Source organism: Pyrgilauda ruficollis, unplaced genomic scaffold, assembly GCF_017590135.1.
Source record: "Pyrgilauda ruficollis isolate IOZ18807 unplaced genomic scaffold, ASM1759013v1 scaffold24, whole genome shotgun sequence".
Classification (NCBI taxonomy): Eukaryota; Metazoa; Chordata; class Aves; order Passeriformes; family Passeridae; genus Pyrgilauda; species Pyrgilauda ruficollis.
The window spans coordinates 4,319,261-4,341,786 of NW_024523648.1; the positions used below are offsets into that span (position 1 = coordinate 4,319,261).

Sequence of the window (22,526 nt, forward strand, 5' to 3'; positions counted from 1 at the left end):
AGTCCTAGGTTTGCCCCAGAGAAATTTCTCAGAAATGAATGATATGTGGGATTTCAATTTTAAATATAACACATCAAAATCTCATATAAAGGAGATGAATCTGGATTCCCATCTATGACAGAATATAAATAAATAACTTGACAATATCAATCATAAGAGTGATCATATGATAAGCACATAAAAATGCATATAGGTATGTGACTCGTCCCCCCACAACACTCATGTAAAACATGCATTCCTCTTAATGGAAATAGACTTAAGAAACAGTTAATTTTCCTCTGCTTTTAGGGCTCGGGCATGTGAGTTGGCATCAGCTGAGCCTTGATAGCGGACTTAATGTAACACAGAATGAAATGCATTAGCCTGTGTTTCTCTAAAATGTCACAAGAGTAATAACATGAAAACCTTCTGATGCTCAGCAGCTAATTAACCCCCAATTAGTCAACCCTGCCCCTGAATATTGCTGATGCAGCTACATTAGTAAAATACAAATGGAATCAAATAATATCATAAAATTTTTACACTAACAAGTAGAAGTAAAGATCAGGATGTGGACTAATCTTTGCAAACAAAATTAAATTATCTTTCAACAGAGAGCAGAAAGGGAAAGACCCCTCAAAGTTAACATAAATGAAACATTTTAATACGATTAGAGGACATGCCAAATAAAATTTAATAGCTTGCTACATGAATCCAAGTAAGAAGTGCTCTCAGAAGAAAAAGGTCAAATAGTTTGTATTCACCACTATTATTCTCCCATTTCCCCACAGCTTACAATTTTCCAATCACACACATATGCTATAGAGTAGCTGACTTTGAAGCACTGGAGAGGAAGTGCCATTTTGAAAGCTACTTTCTCACAAACACCTCTGAGCATCATATTTCAGAGGCAGTGTGAGAAAGTAAAATGAAATTATAATGGCTAGAAGGTGGTTCTGGGGACCCTATATCAAACAGGTCAGATAGCTGAATGATTCAGGTTGTGACTACATTAAAAAAAAAAAAAACAAAACCTGCCAACCCCAGGATTTTTTTTAATTACACATCTATTGACAAGCTAGGTGTAGGTAAGAAAAAAAAATAGTGACATTAAATGAATGTCACTCAGAAATGAACAGCTCTATATACAGTGACACAACAAACATTCAACTAAAAAATTAACTCTTCTTGATTTTTTATTTTACCTGATAGGTGCACCTTTGGCCTGTGCAGGTCTCAAGAGTACAGTTATTGTAGTAGCAGTTTCATTGAGAGATGCATCCACTCCTTCATAGTCTGGTAAAGTGGGAGCTGATTAATGTTGAGCAGGAAGGAAAAGAACAAGAAACAAATCAGTGAAAATATTTAGAACTTTTATGATTCTTGGATATAGAACAAAGACACAATCTTTATCAGCCATGTGAGTATTTTTAAACAGTTTTTCCAGTCAGGCACAATCTTTTACTGTGGCATGAATGGGACTTAATGAAAAATTGATAACACTATCCCTAACCACTTCTGATCAAATCATGACACCTCTCAACTTGAAACAGTTTTGTTCAAGAAGGAGAGAAATAGAGGAAGGAGGTGACTGACAAGAAACCCTAAACTGCAAAAAACCTCACATTTTTTGCCTGAATTTTTCTACCCTACAAATAACTACAGTCATCATGCCAAAGACCCAGCCTCTACCATCCTCCTTGAACAATTTAAGAATCTTTCATATTTCTTCTTGAGCATCATGGGAAACAATGCTAATACCAACCAGTGTTCAGGAAAATTGGACTTACACAGACATGCATCTGTGGGCTAGAACTGGATCAGGGAACCCATTCCTATGCCTATTCCTATCAATGGACGGCCAAGCTGCTCATTAATCAGCTTCAAAACCACTATGAAAGAACAAAATCAAAGTCAAAACCGAAGTAGTTCAGGAATTGATTCACTAATGGGCTGTCAGACTGTCATGCCTTCATGGCAGCAATATTTGTTGTGGGTGGGATGGCTAGTGTTGGCAATTGCTTCAACCATCCAGCTTTAGTCTGCTGCCTGTTACAGTCCTCACTGGTAATACTGTTGCTGACTTCAGTGCACTTTCCCAGTGCAAGGAAAGAAACAGGATTTTCTGCGTATTAGAAAAGAATGGATTTCTAATAATTACTAATTTTTCATAAGTTTGAAAACTATCTGCATGTTTGTGGGTTTTTAAAAATACATATGTGGCTGCATCATTATAAAACCATTAATGAAGCCTGTATATTTCAAAATTAACTTTCAAAAAAAGCTGTTTCCTAACAGGACATGAATAATTTGTTTTACAGTACTATATCAATAGATAGAAGTGCTTTGAAAGATTAAATGCCTTGCTTCATTAGTCCTAGATCCTAGATGAACACAAAGCCTACTCTTATTTCAGGAAATAATATTTTATAGACTTTATGTTCATTTAATGTTAATTTTAAAATTACTGCTTACACCATGTTCATTAGAATCACAGTAACCACTTGCAAGCTTAGTTAAAAGGAATCCTTTCAGCCCTCATTAAACTAAAGTCAGCATTTTCTGAAACATGCATTGCTCCATATAGAGTACCAGTCATGCAGAGCAGACCTAGACAACAGTTCAGCATAAAGCAAGATGGAAAGAAGAACAGGCTAAAGTTCAGATTGAAGGGGTGTCACAGCCTGCCTTTGAGCTTTCCTAGCATTTAGCACGTCTTGCTAACTAACAAGATACATACCCTGTCTAGAAAGTTGTGCTATACTGGATTCTGGACAAAACTGCCAAAATTTCTGTGTGGAAAAAGAGGGCATATCTGAAGAAGCCTGAATTCATTGTAGTCCTAAATCCGAGCACGTTGAGGAACTTTTTTTTTGCAAAATACTGGAATATCAGACATGCTAGCAATATATATACCTTTTTTTCTTTCCCTTTTACTAAGAGGTGAGAAGACAAGTATGCAAGGACTACACCACTACAATATCTGAAAATTTATGAACCAGAATTTGTTGTGAAGAAACCCTTAAAACAATCTGACTAAAATATCAGACTTCAAAACAATCTAATAGCTACGTGAACAGAAGAGAACACATCATTTGGTGTTTTTTGTGCATTGGTTGGGTTGTTTTGAAGGGACAGTGGTATGAGGAGTGCTAGTGCTTATGTGCTGGGGTGGAATTCCACAAACTGTTCCAGTTAGCCATGACAACTACAGCATTTCATTTGCTATATAATTCAAGGACCTCTACCTTGAATTTTCTCACATTCTGATTTATGTGTGTGCTTTCATGTACTGTGAGGAGACAACGTGAAGAGTTTCCCACAAAAATCATAGGTTTCTAAATCATAGCATTCTCTTACATTATTAACTTCTCTTTACAGGACACTCTGAGTTTCATTATGACAGATAATGAGGAAAATATCCTGCTTTGTGTTGTTTAAATTTGTAAATGGCTGACTTCTTTGATCTTTGCCAAGCTCTAAAGTCACCATGTCACAAAATCAAGTTTCTCTGAATACAGCATTCACTTACCTTCCACTATCAACTGCATAAGCCACTACCTTACTTTTTGAGAATAAAATTGAAATTTAAAAAAATAAAAACACCAAAACATTTCATTTGATGTAACAGTCAGTGCATTATTACGTTTACAGTGCATTATTAAGACAAATAATGTCAAAGTTGGTGCACTGCAATAAATTAATAAAGGCACAAGGAAGCAGACCTATGTGAATCTGACAAAAACAATTCACACATTGTCCCAACTGCCCTTACCCTGTTACAGCTGTGTGCTGCTAAGTAGTGTCACCTTCAGTAAGTCAGTAATTTTCTACACCTGACTTTACTAACCTGCAAAACAGATGCAGTTCTTAGTGACCTGTGGAGTGTTGACAGGCCTAATTAATTAAGGTTTACACAGCACTTCAAAATCTTTGGATGAAACTACTGGATTACACAGAAAAAACAGTTCACAACTACAGCTGAGCAATTTTCACCTCATTCAAGGATTTATCCCTGAACGTATGCTACCCTGTGGTGAGTACACCCAGAAACATTTTTAGCAACATAATTTCTTAACATGGCAGGATTTTTTGTGGGGGTTTTCTTAAGCATTTCACAATTTCTCAAGTCATACAAAAATATTCAAAAGACATTTCCCCCTTCCCCTTCCCTGTTTTTTCTTTATGTTGTTGTTTGTTTTTACCTGAGATATTGGTTGTAACATTGATCGTAGTTGCCGGTCCAAACCCTTTGATGGTGCTTGCACGTATGAAGAACTGGTAAGTCGTACCAGGGTGCAGGTGAGAGAAGACATGGTGTGTGCTGTTCCACAGCTTGGATACTGTCTGTGGAGGTCCTGCCACTGGAACTGCAGGATCAAATGACTGTATACTGCTATAGCTCACCTGGGGAAACAATAATTTTTGCAACAACTCTTAAAAGTTTTGGCACAAGGGATTTACATTAGCTTGGCTGGAAAGGAAGCAAAAGAGACATGCTCATCTAGTTACCCATTTATCTTGGGGATACCACAGAATCACAGAATCATTTAGGCTGGAGATCCTTAAGGTCATTGATTCCAAGCATTAACCCAACAATCTCAAGTTCAGCACTAAACCAATGAGGATTTCATGTATGCTGTTGAAGAGTTTGCCATACTTGAAAGGCTGTGCAGGCACCCTTCATCATTGCTGTTGGATGACACACTCCCTTGCTGGCTACAAAATCACCACTGAACACTTTGAGATTCACAATTTGATTTCTCTGTAGCTGCTCTGTCAGGGCTAATGTCACTGTTAATCCACTGCCTTTTGCATCTGTTTCCAATTAAAAATTAAGGAAGCATTTATCTGCTTTAATCCCATTCATCAACTGTTTTTGCATAGTTTATGTATGGAAAATGTCACGGTTACATTCCACTGAGGGGAAATCAGCAAATGGCTGAGTGGGGTTGAGCTGCCCACCTGGTTTAACTCACACTATCTAGTGAATTTAGTCTACATGAAATGAATGAATGAATGAATAAATAAATAATTTTTAAGGGGTTTTGTTTTGTTTGTTCATCTGCCTTCCTATAATTCATTAATATGCAAAGTTATATCTTTTTCTCCTTTAAAAGAAGAGTAATGGAAAGTGTGGTGTTTGTTGCTCAGATCAGGTTGTGTTACCTGCTAACCTCCTGTGGAGGTCCACAGAAAGCTCATAAAGTAAATATGAGCTTTAAACAGTATTTATATGGAGGTTATCTAAAAATCTAACAAAGCTAAAAAAAACTTTGCTCCAAATTTAACAACCATCTTACTCTTCATACAACCTTTTCTTCCAATGAAGAACATTTTGCAGATCATGGCTGTCATGGCTTTGGAATGGTATAGAGTAACAATAGAAGATATTTAAGGCCCTTGACAGGGATGGACAGTCATATGCATCATAATTACAAATTTTGAGTATCTAACCACTACAGAAAATCATGTAAATGAAAGGAGCATACTATTGAATAGCTGCATAAAGAGCATAAACACCCACTGTCAGCCACCTCTCTTGATGTACTCCCTAGCCCCATCCTATGCTTGTTAGGTGTTCAATGATTACCTCATACTGAGTAATGATGCCATTTGGATCCACAGGTTCCTTCCAGTTGAGGAAGATCTTATCTTCAAAAGGAGTTCCTTTCACTGATTTTGGTGGTATAGGGCCTGGCACTACAAACAAAATGGAAGTTTTAAAAATAGGAAATTCAAGAGACAGAAAAACTAAAGAGATGACAGAACATCCTATTAAAACTAAAAGTGAGCACGGGTCTATTTTTATTAATATTCATTTGCATGCAAAAGGCAATGGTAGAGTGTGTGAAAAAGCACTTCAAAGTGTATTTTGTCATTTGCAGTGCAGAGAGAGCATGAAGTTGAAACATTAACGTTATCCCCACATACGGTTTTCAAAACTCCATGCAAAGTCAAATTGTCTCATCGTATAGCCAGGGGAAACAGTTCAAGCCAGATTACAACTTCAGGGAACATCACTGAACTCTGTAATAAGCATATCTTAGGACAAGGACTACACGGTTCTAAAATTCTTTCAAATGGAAAAAAATCAAAGGCAAGGCAGAGTTTCTGTTACACAGCTTCTTCCAAAGGAGATAAATTCTTACAAAACAGTTTTCAATCACATCTTCTTATGATTTGTTGTTTTAAAAGAAATCATCATTTAAAAGAGAGGGCTGAACATCGGGAAACACACCAGCTTAGCTGCCATTTCTTTCAGCCTTTGACCTCACATGCAGAAGGATCAAGACTGCTTATTTCAAATCTTTCCAATAAGAGCTGTTTTCAAAGCTTTGAACTGAACAACACCAAGATGACCCTACTTTCTTTTTTTTTAAATGGAACCAATATCCCTGGTGTAATAAGAAGTCTGAAATGTCACCTCAGGCCTCTTTGCCCAAGTGATTCACAGCACCCGGTAATCCCATCGACACCGGGCAAAAGCATTTAGTTATCTCCCATTACAGCTTACAAGATATTTCTGCCTACACATACAATTCCTTTTTATCAGAGTAGCTCACCTAGATTTGAATACACACGTGCTTAAAGAGGGGGTGAGCATGAGGGACTGCCTGGAGAAACTCTGAACCCAATGAAACACCTTCCCCCCTCAAAGAGACAAGGTTGTTCAGATTTGCAGTCTTTCGATCTAAAATGTCATTTCTATTTAATATATTGGCATATATTTCTGTCTCCTTCTAATAAGCCTATTTTCTTCAATGCAACTTTCAGTGAGCCTTATGCATGACACTCATTGGATATTCATTATCAAAGCAGATTGAAATTTTACAAAGAGCAAAAATAAATTAAAATCCAGTGGATCAAAGGAAGTGCCAGGTGCTGTGCTAGCAGCAGGAAAGAACGAGTGGTCTCTCACATCAGTGAAATTTATTTCAGTTTACATGCAAACTATAAATGATGATCTGACCCTCAGTACAATCAACATAATTTGGCACATTAATAATAAATGTATGTAGTCAAAAAAGCCCAGAAGTAAATAGGTGAGAGCTTTGCAGAACACATTTATCTAACTGTCATAAGAAGGCTTAGGAGAAGTTAACTAAAATCACAGGCTGGTGCTTTTCTTCAGGGTCCCAGTATATAGCAGGCAGTGGATGAAGGCTGACATGCAGTGACAGCCCCTCTGTGCTGTTTGTGACATTGAGAGACTTCCTGTAGGCAATGTTTCATTTTTCCTGGGAATGCCCTACAGTATTTTCTTACATCTCAAGAGGTATGAATGTACCCTGCTGCACGTGACATTTTCCTTGGGAGATGCATACACGATTTTTTTTGTGTACATCTGTGTTTGGGAAAGAACACGGGTACCCACCAGGGCGTGTACACAGTGTATGAAATTTGACATTAAACCACATCAAAGTGTGTGAGGCTGAAAGAAAACAGACATGATTGCCCAAAAACATGCAAAATACTTTTTGTGTGGTGCTTTAAAAAAGAAATGTTTCATATTCAGTTGAAACTGGGTGTAGGGCTCTACATTTGATGGTTGCATAAATCCTCCTACACCTTTGGTTTAAACACTAAGGTGGGAGAAGCCTCTAGGCTTGTCTCATTCCATGACTCTTTTTTTCTCCTGCTATACAAAGTTTGAGGCTTAAGGCAGCAGAAGCAATGTTAAAGTGACTGGAATTATGTGATCCCAGTTAGTTTCATGCTTCTCTTCCCCCTGGCAGGGGAAGGGTACAAGAACAGAAGATATCACAGCAATGAACAACTTGCTTGGAATCTCAGTTCAAAAAGGCCATAAAGAAAAAGAAAGAGGACAGTAATGCCCACAAACCCCATCCATCCCCACAAATTCATAAAAATTAATGTCAGGGATTTAAACTTAAATAATTTGAGAACTCAACTGGAATTAAAACAAAGAAATAAATAAAAAAAGGAATATAAATTAATAGTAATTTGAAGGACACATTTTGATGGTCTGAAGTTATTTTTTCTTTTCCATTTTGAAGTTCAGCCATAGTAAAAATAAAAATGTCTTTTATTTGCACTGCTTTACCAAAAAGGTAAAGGAAGTGAGGAGAGAGAGAAAAGTAGGAGTAAGAGAATTTGCTTAAAGAACAGAATATCCTCAGGTTAGTGAAAATAATTCCTTATCACGTTCGTATGTTCTTTTATGTCTTTGTTATTAGATCAGTATTTGTTACAAACAGAAATTTTTAAAAGGCCAAAATTAGTAAAAAAATCCATAAACCAGCAAAAAAACCCTCACCAACAAAAGAACAACAGCAAGGTAACCTGTTGGTAACACTACCCTGCAGACTCAAACTGCATTTCTCCATGTAGGCAGCCATTGCTGTCTATTCCCTGAAACTCCCAGCAAGTCTCTAAGGACCTCAGAAATGCCTTAAACTTCACCTTTCCAAAAGCGTGTTAAGAGTCTTCCCTTTTGCAGTGGATTGACCTTGGCTGGTTGCTAAGTGACCATCAAGCTGCTCTCTCACTCCCCTTCCCAGCAGGACAGAGGAGAAGGAAAACAGTTAGTGGGCTGTGATAAAGTAGATTACTAAAGAGGGAAAAAATCCAAAAAAGCAAAAGTTTGCACATGCATAAGCAAAGGGGAACATGTATTCTCTACATCCCGCCAGTGAGCAGTGTTCAGCCACTTCTCAGGAAGCAGGGCTTCAGCATGTACAGTGGTTGGTCCAGAAAGCAAAAATTGTAAAATAAAGAATTTCACTCCATTCCTTCTCCCTCCCTTAGCTTTTACATCTGAGCTGACGTCATATGGCATGGAATAGCCCATTGGTTAATTTGGATCAGTTTGCCTGGCTGTGTCTCTTCCCAGGATCCCACTCCCAGCCTCTTGCTGTGGGGAAAACGTTGGGAGTCAGCGCTGATGCGGTGCCAGCCCTGCCCAGCCGCAGCCAGAACTCCAGTGTGTTATCAGCCCCTTCCTCCGTACCAATGCAAAGCACGGCACTGGGAGGGCTGCTGAGGGAAAATGAGCTCCAGCTCAGCCAGACCCAATACACCTTTGTATGATATTTAGCAAGGACTTGGGTCAAAACTAGCCAGGTAAATGTCATCCCTGTGTTGATAATAGCATTCAGAAAACTCCTCAGAAACAGCAGCAAAGGCTTTCTTCAGGCTTGTGTGAGCATTTCCAGAAGCTCCATCACTCCCCACAGCACATTTTTGCTGACCTCCCAGCTCCCATTCTTTTCCTACACAAGCTCTCACTCTTTCCTTACTTACAGACAGTTTACACTTAAATCAAAATGCACGAGACTATTACAAGTGTGTTGAGGTGAAGTATGTTACTTAACATAATCATCTGAATAATTCAAAAAGTGTAAGTGGCTGCTAGAGGAGCAGAACTCAGACCTTTTGGCCCCAGCACCCACTCTTGAAAAAGATTCTGGTCTGCTGACCTTGTGAAGGGAGACCCCACTATCTCTCAGTGACAGCGACAGTAAACACACTTTCTTTCCCATGCATTATTCTACGCTAAACTTCCAACAAGTCAGGATTTACACTTTTCTGAAGAAGTGAAATAATTAAGGTGGGTTTAACTATAAGGATATCAGAAGAGGTTTTGAATTTAAGCAAAAACAAACCAAAACAAGCAAAACAAAACGTAGTAAAAAAGTATACAAACATAAAATGCATATATATGAAAATGTAAGATAAAACAAATTCAAAAGGAATCTCAGCAAGGTGTAGTGCAAACAACACAAACTCTTGTTTCATAATTTACATGCATCTCCAGAGCTCTTTTAATAAAACTATATATTCGTATAGTGAATATCTGATAATCTTTTTTTCTATATGCATGTGAGATGATGGACTTTATAAATACTATGCATAATGAAACTACAAACCATCAATCTCACATCACACCAACTCATTTTAGACCAATATATTTGCATTAAATTATGTCACAGTCAAAAATAAATTGTTATTCACAAATAGTGTCACTTAAATGTTGTTCTACATGGACTTAACAAGAAATTTATATTACAACACATTACTTTTGGAAAAACAATGTATTAACTGGCACCAACCACTATAAAAATGAATTTATATTACTTCAGTTTTCCTGCTACAAAATAATGAAAGTGCATGTAAACAGAGTATTTTTATTATTGTTATACTCCGTGAAAGCCATGCACAGAATTACTATGCTCTGTGGCAAAAGTTATGTGCAGAAATAGATAGGGTCATATTGGGAACAATTCCTTTGTTGTAATCAAAAAGGGCAGCATATTAGCAGCAATCTTACAGTGTTTCTCTCAAAGTAGATGCTCATTTTCAGGAGATAGTGACAGTTAATCTCTCCTACTGTTCAAATGTTACCAGAAACTAAAATGGTTCACCTTTCCATAGGCTTTTTCTGAGGGATTTGCCATTTTTACTTTACACTTTACTACAGCTGGAAACTAAGTTTTAAATAAAAGCAAATTTTGTCTGTTAGAAAGGAAAAACAAAACCAGAACTCTTACTGGTCTTTATCATTTGCAGAAAAGGTGATGACAAAAATTACTTCTTTGGAAATTGCTGAAGTTGGACTATTTGCAGTAAGGAACAAAATACCATTGAATGTTATTGGGAAAAAACCCTGATTTTATATTGACAGTGGTGTACATGCGCCATAGCCAGCAACTAAGTTCCACCCTGCCAGTTGCTCACTCCTCCCTCAGCAGCTGGATGAGGCAGAAAAAAATGCAGAAAATAATAATAAGAGCAACGATAAAAGAATTAGAATATATGTAACAAATTCCGTGCATTGCAGTTGCTCACCACTCACAGACTGATGCCCAGCTGTTTTCCCAGCTGTGAACCCTGGCCAAGTTTCTTCCCAGTTTATACACTGAGCATGATGTTCTGTGGTATGGAATGTCACTTTGGCCTGTTTAGGTCAGTGTGCTGGCTGCATCCCCTCCCAGCCTCTTGTGCCTTCTTGCTGGCAGGGCATGAGAAGCTGAAAAGTCTTCAACTCAGTATAAACACTACTTAGGAACAACTAAACTATCAGTGTTTTATCAACATCATTCTCATCCTAAAACCAAACCTCAGCACTCTACCAGCTACTAGGGAGAAAATTATTCCAGCTGAACTCAGGACACACATTTAGACAGTATGCAAAGCATTTCACTCTTCCTATTTTTTTTTTTTTTTTGTCTTCTAATTATAACATTTCCTCTTCCTCTGCTGTTCCCCAGAGTGGTAAGCCTGCTGGAGCTCTTTCAGGAGCATGAGTAATGATTGGACAGTTGGTATCTTAACCCTGCATCACAGCTCTCAATAGCTCTGCAAGAGGCAGAATGAGCCACAGCCTCTGAAAGATCAGGGGACCTCATTTGTGTCCAATGAGCACATGCGTTGCCCCAGACCAAAGCTCTCTTATACTTTAAGCCCCAAAATGGATACTTCTCCTATTCCAAGTGATCCTTTTCAATTAGTTGTTTGCCTACTGTTAGATGACACATTCCCTTACTGGTTATAAAATCACCTTCGAACACTTTGAGCTTCACAATTTGCTTTCTCTGTAGCTGCTCTCTCAGGGCTAATGCCACTACTCCTGTTAATCCACTGCCTTTTGCATCTGTTTCCAATTAAAAATTAAGGAAGCATTTATCTGCTTTAATCCCATTCATCCACTGCTTTTACAAAGGGTCCCTCTGAGTTGGCAGCGCTCTGGTCAACAGGCAGCTCCAAGAACATGTGCATGCTGGTGATTCATGCTAAGTGATAAATTCACTGTTGGTTATTGTGCTTTGTCTCAAAATGCCAAACACTGTCTTTGCCCAGCATGTATGCAGCCCAAGGTTGCATGAGCCTTCCTCTACTTCCTTTATCAAATTTTTCAAACAGTGTCTATCTTCTGTACAAGCCATAAAAAGCACTGAGTCCCTGTCATAGCACAGATAATGCCAAGTGCCTGTGTACTCAGAAGTGCTTTTTCCAAACCTAAGTAGCTGTATGGTTTCTCTCCAAAGTGAAAGATGTTTAGCTTTTAAAACACATACAAATTTCCCTGTTTTCATCTTTTTTGCAAAACTTGTTTAACAGTGTCTCATTCAGGGGTTTTATTTTTACATGGAATACAACTTCCTGGAAGTACTAAAATATACTTTAAAGACTAATTCCATCTTCCTATGCTAAATAAAAATACTGAAACTACCAAGTATTCAGATCTAGCTCTGGTCAATAGAAAGACTGTTTTCAGACTGTCATGGTATTCCCGTGCTTTGCTATCTTGCAGATATTGAATTACAAGCTAAAAAAAAGACAAAACTTTTCTCATTGGTCAGCCATAGCTCTGAGGATATGAAACACAGCTTTTCAATCTTACCTCATTCTTCTACTAATTGTTTCTTGAGTTAATTCTGTTCCAGGTATCATATGCAACTGAGTTACCACTCAGCATTCTTACAGGTCTGACTGTTTCTGACAGACCCTCAGCCCAGCTGCACAGCCTTACATAAATGTGAGCCTTTGTGAAAGACAAACACAGATCCTCCCTGTCTCACCAAAGAGCCTCATAAAAGTCCGAAGTCCTCTGCTTTTAGAAAATCCTAGAAGTTCAGAAAAGTGTAAAGATCCTGGCAGAAGGGAGGAATTGACATGAAAGACGTAGTGAGATAATAGGGCAGGTTAAAACACAACAACAACAACTGAAGAGATGAAAGGGACAGCTTGGAAGCATGGAGAAGTATGACGAAAAACAGAAGATGAAGGCAAAATGGTAGAGAGGAAGAGAGACAGGAAAACATGGCACAGGCATCTCAAACTCCAAGAGTTCATGAAATTTTTGCCTGTTTAGCAGCACCTTGTGAAAAAAACCCCCAAAACCAAAAAAACTAACATTGGAAAGAATCCCACACCACACAAATGCTAACACAAATTTAATTATCAGTTGTCATCTGGAGTTTTCAAAGTTTCTATTTATGAAAAGTATACAACATAACTGCACAGTTTCAGATAATCATGTCATTAGGGGCTATTTCTAACTAATGTTATTTGCAAAAATGCAGAGCAACACTCTATTTCCTCTATACTCCTTCTCCAAAATGAATCACTAATAATGCCTCCATGATATAATTAAAATTATGCTTACTCTAGAAACCTGCAAAAACCATGAAGACAATGCAGCTTCATCTGACCACATGTGAAATGTAGGGCATAGAATCACATACATAATTGGACTTCTCATCTTCTTAGCCCAAGTCCTACTTCAGGCTTCAAACTGTGCTTGGAAATAGTTTCAGATACTTGATCACTCAGACAGGAACTAAATTAGCATTGTACACATAAGCAGTCAGCTACAGGATTTAGTTAACTATTGCTATGAGAGCTCAAGAAAAGACTCAGGCGTGAACCTCTCAGTATTGTATGTCATCTGCAAGCCCCAAACTTTGAAGTCATGGCACAATAGACATAGACTTTCAATCAGTCAGTAACACAAAATTAAAATATCAATTTTTTTACAGAGTAAAGCTCACAGGAGGATATTTTCAGGTCACCAGCATAATTACCACCAGCAAAACTAAATATAGATACTTTTTAAAATGCATTATCCCTCTGTGAAAACAACATCTGCTTCAAACAGTTTACCCTGGCAACTTTGTTCACTGAATGAGGCTTCTTCTACACTACACTATACTACTTGTGACACCAAAGCCAGCTCAACTCAAGATCAATGACAGAATGCTGGTATGTTAGCTTGTGACCAAAACTTGTCTTATGTGCACCCCCTTCCAAGAAGAATCCACAACAAAACTGGGAGACAAAGTTTTCATTTGACTCTGCTCCTGACAAGGACTGACACAGCAACCATCTGTCATCTCCATACATCTAACAAGACAAAGGTTGCCACTGGAAACCACAATCTTTCTTGAAAACCCAGGTAAAAAAGAAAAGAAATCCATTTTCCATGGACTTAATATCTCTACTACTCTTTTTAAGTTCAAGGAAAGTAGCAACCATACAGTACTTGTCAATAAGTATCCATATGATGCATGTATGTGTCTACAGTTTTCTAGAGCTTCTCATATTCTATCTATTTAATAATTTTTTTCCTTCTTATTGAAATAGTAAATATATTCCTCTTTTATTTCTCATAAAATTGAAAATATATGGAAAAAACAGCACTACCAGACTCTAACACTGACTGTTATATAAAACTGTATTTCCTATACATTTATTTTGCAGGCAAGTAAACACACTACCTTTTTCAATTTTACCTTTTTATTTATCTATAGTCTTACATTAGTCAAAGTATTGTATTTTTGTTACCTATGGAAGTATCTATCTTAATTTTGCTGTTGTCAGTATTTTCACAAAATGTAAACATAAGAATAAGAAACAAAAATTGATTTTGTTACCACAGTTTTAATATTATTAGGGAAAAGTATCACTTTTTATTTTCATATCTTTGATACCAAGATTCATAGCCTAACCTCTGAATGTGTCACCATTAACATGTCTACATCTATTGTTTATTTTTCCACAACTGACATAAATTCAGCTGTCTTGTTGAAATTTTGTTGAAAGCATTTTAAAGAGGAATTACAGAATATATGAAGTTGGAAAGGACTCATATGGATCACTGAGTTAATTCCCAAGTTGTCAAAATAATACTTTAATTTGATAGGGGGCTTTCGAATAGTTAACAGATACTGTATTCTGAGACCTGCAACATAAATTTTTTCTCAAATATATTTGCTATAGAGGTTTAAAATCTTGAATAGAGTCTTTAAGCACTGAACTCAATATTTAAATAATATATACAGAATTAATTTTCAAATACTACGCCTAATACTGCGAAGAAGTCTAACACCACCATGTGTTTCTCATCACTTGCATTAACACAGTATTTGAAAGACTGGGAAACCATCCCCCTTTTTCTGGAGAGAAACAGACACAGAGAGAGATCCAGTTTGACTTGCGCTGCATGGACAGTTTTGGCTACATATGCGTGGTGACAGCTATAATACCTTCATAGCTGCCATTTTGGGGCTAATTAATACATTAATAGAAGAGAACTTCCACCCTTCATGATACATATTGTAACACACAAAGTCATTTCCTTCCACCTGCCTAGACTGGACTTGGATGTAATTTCCATAAGAACATTTAACTTACCATCTTCATCCGTCTGGATAATGGTCTCCTCGCTTTCCTTCCTTCCTTCTGGGTTGGTTAAGATCATCTTGAGGCTGACATTTGTGTAGGGAGGCAAATGATCCACAACGTGCTGAGGTGCTTTGGGGTCCATGTCCAAGCAGTCTGCTTTGCTCTCGTTGTGTCCACAGAAGTAGTGGTAGCATATAGTGACATTGAAAGTATGGCAACGAGTGATGTTGTAACCCAGAGATTCCCAGTCCACAGCAATGTGTCTGGCCTGGATCTCAGCAATCTTCAGCGTTTTTGGTGTTCTCATAGGTTCTAGAAAATAGAGCATAATGAAGAAAACAATGTTAACATTCTTCATCTGTCTCTGAACTGTAGCTGGTAGATGGTGCATTCAGGAATGTGAGAGTAAAGGAAGCACCCAACAAACAGGCAAGTATCATCCTTTGTACAGGAGGAGAAAATACTCCCTAATTTTTTTTTTACTTCATTCCTCTTTGTCTAGTCTTTGTTGGCTGTAATCAGTGATGGAGACAGCAATAGTAAGAAAAGGAATAGTTAATTATCAGTGGAGCAATTCAAAGCAATTGAGAATACAGGCAACAGATGCAAGAAGTGACCAAAAGGCCACCCAGCTGTCACTAGTGGCTTCCCTTCTTGATTCCCCCTTACTCTTTTCCTTTTTCCTGTGTAAATTAGATAATACATCATAATGGTAAAGAGTGAACATTTACTACATCATGATTTATCATGCCACCAAGCAAGGGTGTATACTAATTATACTAATTACCTTACTAAACTAGCAGTTATAAAAACGATGCAGATATTAATTAGTGTTTATTATTTTAGTAATGAAGCTCTTCATTCAAGCAAAACCCCTCGCAAATAGCACAAAAAAGTGCTTTGGGATGTTTGCATTGTATCCTGATTCCTTCAAAACCCCAAAACCATGATTACTCTGAGCAGGTAATCTCTGACCTGCTCCCCAAGCTCAGCTGCTCTCCCCACGTGCATTTGCACCAGCAGAGAACGTGATGCTCCCCAAGCTGTCATCAATCTTTCGCTGTCTCTCTAGTGCATTCATTCCTCATGCAAGAGTAACTTTTATCGTTGAACTTAATTAAACTGATTACACAATGAAAATCATGACCATGTCTGTATATACAAGAGTTTCACTGAAAATATACCCTGCTTGTGCATGCTTCCTCACCAGAGAAAATAAAGCCTGTGGTTGATACAGCTTCAGCCTTGTGTCCTTGCTGGTTTAAGGTCAAAACATCCAAGATTGTTGAAGGAAGGGAAATATAGGATTTCTCTTTCTGAGTATAACTGTTCTTTGTAACTTGCATGAGTTCCAACAAGGCAAAAACCAGCCAAAAGCACAGATGGTATATTGAAATAAGGAAATGTGAATCAGTGTAATGTATTCAGCATGCAGTTTGCCAGACAAACTGCAAACATTTAGTTTCAAACATCAAAACAACAGAATTCTAAATATAACATAAAGGTATTCCTAGCAACATGCTGAATGTCAAGGATTAAAAATTACACCTATTTGTTGTCATGATCTATCCTTTCTTCATTTTGAACAAGTACATATATTACCTTTGCCATTAACTTTATTTATCATATATACAGTGAAAAATGCAATTAAGTAAGAAGACTTCCTGGAGAGTAGCCCTCTAAACACAGTGTACTGTAACAATAGACATTTGAAACTGAAAGATAGCATTGAAAAGGTCCTTGAGAGATAAGAGACTTGAAGAGAGGGAAAAAAAACAGGGTTTTATAGAGAAAACAGTGCCTGGTGCTTTAGCAAATAGAGAGACGTGTGAGGTGGTCATCAAAAGAAAAAAGTAGCAACATTGTAGATCTACTGAAGGAGCTGATAAGGGTCTTCAGAGAATGAGTATTCCCTTGGCTACTGCAAGCACTTGGGGAAAAACTGAAACTGAGTGCCATGAGGGAAGAGAATTGTTAAGACACATACATGCATACATACATACATACATGTTTATGTGTGTATATATATATATATGCACACACAAAATCATTGTATATATACAATATATACATATATATGTATATAATACAAAATTATTATATATATATATATATACACTAAATCATTTTCTTATACAAATGACAGTGCAAAACTTAGTTATACATACTCTGATTTAGAGTTTGAGGCCTAGAAGAATAAACATATCCTTCACCAAGGAAATGTGTTATAAGCTGTTTTCCTTCTGAAATGGAATGGCTTTTCTCATTTTAGTCATTTCCTCTTTGTTCTCTTACTACAGTTTGTGCTTCTAACCACTCCCACTGGAGATGGAATTCAAACCTGAATTCAAAATTTATTTGAATTAAAACAACATAACACCTGGTGTCTGACCATGAAGTCTGAAACGATTAATGTTTGAAGCCAACCAATCAATAACAGAAAACATTTTCATCTTGCATCTCTCATGACAAGACTTAAACTGCCTTTACACTACACTGCACAGCACTTTAAAGAGAGAAAATGAAAAAATAAAAGCTTTGTTAAACTTAAAGAAAAATTATTTTACAATTCTATGTAAATTTTACAAATGTGTCACAGCATCAGAAGAGATACTGAAAAGCATCCTTTATTCACCTGTCAAAAAGGAAAGAATGAAAGACAGAGTGTGATCTCGCTTTCTCACAACTATTCCCTTCTTTGGCAGAAATTAAACAACTTCTGCAATATTGAGATGGTAATTAAAGTCTGCAGAGTCTCTCAACAGCTTTAGTAAACTCTGCCAACTGTCCCACTGCTCCTAAAATGATGCTTTAAAAACACAATTTTACTCTTTCTTCTGGGCAATGTTCATCTTGGGAATCTCTAGAGGTAAAGACCAATTGTTTTAAACTACCACACCACAAAGTCTCCATCTGTAACACCTCAGTGAAAAGCAATCTTCAAATAATTACTTTTCTCAGATAAAGCACTACTGAATTTTTGAGTAGGCTTCCCAAAGATCTCAACCATCTCATTAAGAATAGCTTTGATCTTGATGGGAGCAAATAGTGTTCATCTCCTTTTTTGGTTTTTTTTCCATTTCCCATCACAATTTAGGGTTTGCGTTTCACTGAAACATTTCTTTAGTCCTACAGGGATTTTATTTCAATTAATGCATTCTCTCCTGATTTCCTGATACTGTTTGAGTACAGCAAATCCCAATAATTCAATTCACGTCTTGTCTTCCCAGTTTTCTTTCATCTTTCCTCTTTAAGTCACGTCTAGAACTTTTATCCAAAATACATGGATTTTCAAGCCCATGAATTCTTACTTCTTTGTTGAATTACCTGTGTCAAATAGGAATCCTATGACAAAGAGAGAAGAAATAAGATGCTCTCAAAATACCCGCTCAATCCCTAACCTGTCCACTGGAGTGTCAAAAATGATGGCAGAAGGCGCTCAATATTTTTCAAACATTAATTTACCAATTACCCCTATGAAACATGTAAGTGGTGTTAAAACTTTTCTGTGAAGAGAAAGAGGCACAAAAAAGGTTAATAGCTTGTTCAAGGCTACAAAGCAAATTACTGCCAGGGCCACAAGAAAGCTGAACCCAAGTGCCAGGTCACTGGTGGCCATCAGACACCTAGCTGCAGCAATTCATAAACCTCAGGTACAATGTATGTGCCAATGCTTCCACCCAAATTCTAACTCCAATCCTACACTCCAGTCCTTTTTTAAAAAGAGGTTTGGTGGGGTTCTTTTAAAGGTTTTCTTAGAACAAGTTTGAAAAAGCATAACAGTGCTCAGACACTAATTGAATATCTGAGCATAAGGACATGTTATTTAAAAAACAATAATTTGGCTTATTCTTTTAGAAAGATTTCTTGATTGAGAGGTTCAAATTTGAATGAAACAGCATTTTTTTTTTGTTTTGCATTAAATCCTGCATTTAAAATTTAAATTTTTTGGAAGATGATATTCATAATTTATTTATTTTTTTCAAGCCTTTTTCTCTATCAGATAAAAGACTGGAGGGAGTTCTCTTGTGGTGACAGCAGAAAGTATACAGGACTTCTGTTGTTGCAGGAAATTCAATATCCTGTGACTGCATCAAGCACTCAGATATGAACATCCTGACTGCCAGAGTTAGATCTTCGAACAGAAACCCATCAATGAAGCATATGGAGCTTTGGTGGTGACAGTGGTAGTGGTGGTGGCAAAGGTTGACCTTCAGATTCTCACGAACACCTCTAATGATGACAGGCTCCCTTCTGCCAGACCTTCTATATCCATGGGCTGCTGCTACGACCTTCATCCCATTTCCACCTCTACTTACAGCCAGCTTCTCCCTCTGCCCTTTGCTTTTGACACCTGGCAATACGCATCTCTGTTATCCCCGTCCTCCTCACCCGTTACTTTGTGTCTTGGCACACAAATGCTACCAAGTGCTCAATGACTCAGATTTATTATCCAATCTGACTGGTTTTAGCCTCATTGAACCTATTAAAAACAGAGGCATTGGCAGAATATCAAAACAACAGAAATAACAGAATGATAAGAGATCTCTACGTTTGTACAGATTACCAAGTCCTCAATCCTTATCCAGAAACCATGCAAAAGAATTACATGCATGTGGCACTCAATCACAACAATTTCTGGATCAAGAAGATTTAACCCAACCTTATGTGATAAAATAAAGAACATTTTAGTAATTCTCCAAAGGTTAACAATAGAGGGATACGTGGTGAAAGAGACAGAACCTGTTGACCCCATACAACCTCTCAACTGCAGGATAATTTAATAAGACTCTCCAGATAACAGATAAAATGAAATTCAATTTCTTTAGTGCTTGATAAGCAACATGTGATATGACAGGTCAATATCAAGCCTCTTTGTAGAGATTATCTTCACTTACACAGAAATGGGAGTGAAAACAAAAGCCTTCACAGTTGCAGAAGCTGCAAGGTGAGAGCATCCATTTCCTCAGAACCTCTTTTTAATGATAATATGTATTAGCCTGCTGTCAGTCAGAGACAAAAGGTGCTCCAAAAGCTGTGAAAAAATCCTTTACAAAGAGTCTAGCAAAGTGTGACATGTGCTCTGCTTTTGCTGCCTTTCCTCAGAAATCCTAAATATTGACTGCAGGACAGTTTAATTTCCACATACCTGGCAGAGGTGGGGGAATTACATCTTCTGACAAGCAACCAGAATGCACATTTGTTCACATGAAATGGAAAACAACTGGACAAATTTTAAAGCACAAACATTTCAGATAAAGATGTTACTTCTCAAAAACCAACATAACTTGTCTACACACTGTCTGTGTATTCAATTCTTTAATTACAGTTGGCTTTTGAATCCTTCCTCCCCCTTGAACTCTTTCTAGTCTGTCATTACACTGAGGAGCTGACTTCGAATTTCTGTTTTAACCACATTGACTGAAATTCATATCAAGTTTAAAAGCAACCGAGGTAGCCTTAATTGGTGACACTGCAGGTGAAAACTAACTGGACTTGGAAGGTGCAATAATTTGTGCATTTGAGGGAACCGCGGAGAGATGTAAGGCCTATGTTAAACGAAAACTCTCATATAGAAAAGCAAATCTATGACCATTATTTAAAAAGTACAGGTAATAACCCCATAATTTAAAGTACACTGTTTCTCACCAAGACTCCTTTAATTATCTTGCCTTTATCAGTAAAACAAAAACTACGAAGACAGAAAGATACAGAAATATTTCTTCCAATATTCTCAGTCTGAACAGCCACTGGAATTTCCAGACTTTTCTTCTATGAGAACATGAGCCCCCTTGTCCTTTGGCTTCTCCTGACCTTTCCAGGGTAACTCTTTCCTTGGCATGTGGGAAACAAAAGAGGATTATTCTAGGATATCACCGTGGTTGTTGCTCCTTTCTCAGTCCATGCAAGGTCCTATAAAACCAAAATGTTCCCAAAACTCAAAGGAAAAAAAAAAAAGTTACGGTCCTGTTGCTGTGAAGAATTATTCTGAAAGACCCCTGATAAGAATCTCAAAGAAAGGGAAGAGGGAAAAGAGCTGAAGGAAGCAGAACCCACATAGGAATAGCTGTCAGAAGTGCAGCAAGAAAACAGTAAACAAAGGTTTCTTGCTTGCTCATTTCAGCTGCATTGCTCTCAATTAGTAAATGATGAATCAGGCAGAAATGATTTTTTTATATAGCTACTAAATTCCTCACATCATAAACTTGGTTAGGACTGCTGAACAGAGAAGTTTATGACTCATTAAAAATGACCAAACTAGAATTAAATATTTCAAGACACAACCACAGCCTCAGCAAGAACTATGCACATCAACTGTGATAACTTCTGCACTTCTGGGGGTAATATGCTGTTGTCAAAAGAGCAAACTGTAATTAAGTTATGTTATGAACAAAGCTAACAAAAATCCCTAGGTAAGGTGAGCTGTACTAGAATATCCATGATGAAGCTCCTGAGTTTCAAGGATTATTAACCTACAAGTCCAAGAGAATTTAGTTCAGATTAACTCCCAATAACTCCATTATTTAACAATATGACGATAATACAGGAAGATCCTTCAGACATCCCCAAAATGCCACGCATTTCAGTCTGATTTTCATAAACCAGTTTGCATGACAGAATAATTCTTGCAAATTCTGTTCAAGTTTCTTGTCTGTAACTGGCAGATTTTTGACCATTTCCAAGTAGAGTTAAACACAGCTTTGAAGTAAAGGCATAAAACAATTATCAGTATTGGCCCCGATTCTTACTACATAGTGATAGTTCATGAACTACTTATCTTTAGTCAAGGACTCTCCTCTTCCTACTTGATGTGTATTCCAACCCAAAATCGCACCACATTATATTACCAACTGGATCAATATTGATGCAGGATGATATAAGGCATCAATATGCCCTTCTCATATGTTATTGGAATAAAATACTGTTCCACTGTTGGAGTACCTAAACTCCCTTATTCTCAGAATCTACAAAAAACCAGGACATCTGTCACGCAGATAAATGCAAGCTGGAAAGTCTAACTGAGGTACTTGGTAGTAGGGTTTTTTGTTTGGTTACAATGATTTTGTTTTAGGGTTGTTTTTTTTTTTTTTTTTTTACTGTTGGTTTGTTGTTTTTTGAAAAATCTTGTTTCACATCAGCATTTAAGACACCTGCTTTTAGGCAGCCACATTTGAAAACTCAGGCCTTCCATCTTTTTAAACTTAGAAGCATTAAGAAATAATGAACACCAAAGGAAGAAGTTAATGAAGTCAACAGAAGTAGTACAATTTGAAGTCTTTTCTGCAGTCTGACAAGAAAGAAAAAAATTAACGGGTACATATTCCCACGATAAAAATCATAGGGATTGCTGGGCATCTCCCATCTCAAATGTGTGACACATAGACAATACAAAACAA

General features: G+C 37.3%; 1 protein-coding gene across 8 annotated transcripts in view; it reads right to left on the reverse strand.

Annotated features, from left to right (window-relative positions):
* Positions 1–22,526, reverse strand: part of PTPRK (protein tyrosine phosphatase receptor type K) — a 380,307-nt gene that overhangs the window by 76,198 nt on the left and 281,583 nt on the right. For all 8 annotated transcript variants that reach the window (XM_041469934.1, XM_041469932.1, XM_041469928.1 and 5 more), the window contains exons 8-11: positions 15,139–15,441; positions 5,573–5,682; positions 4,185–4,386; positions 1,185–1,290 (exon numbers count right to left, since the gene is read on the reverse strand). In XM_041469934.1, coding sequence (XP_041325868.1) covers positions 1,185–1,290; positions 4,185–4,386; positions 5,573–5,682; positions 15,139–15,441 — 721 coding nt within the window. The remainder of the gene's footprint in view (positions 1–1,184; positions 1,291–4,184; positions 4,387–5,572; positions 5,683–15,138; positions 15,442–22,526) is intronic.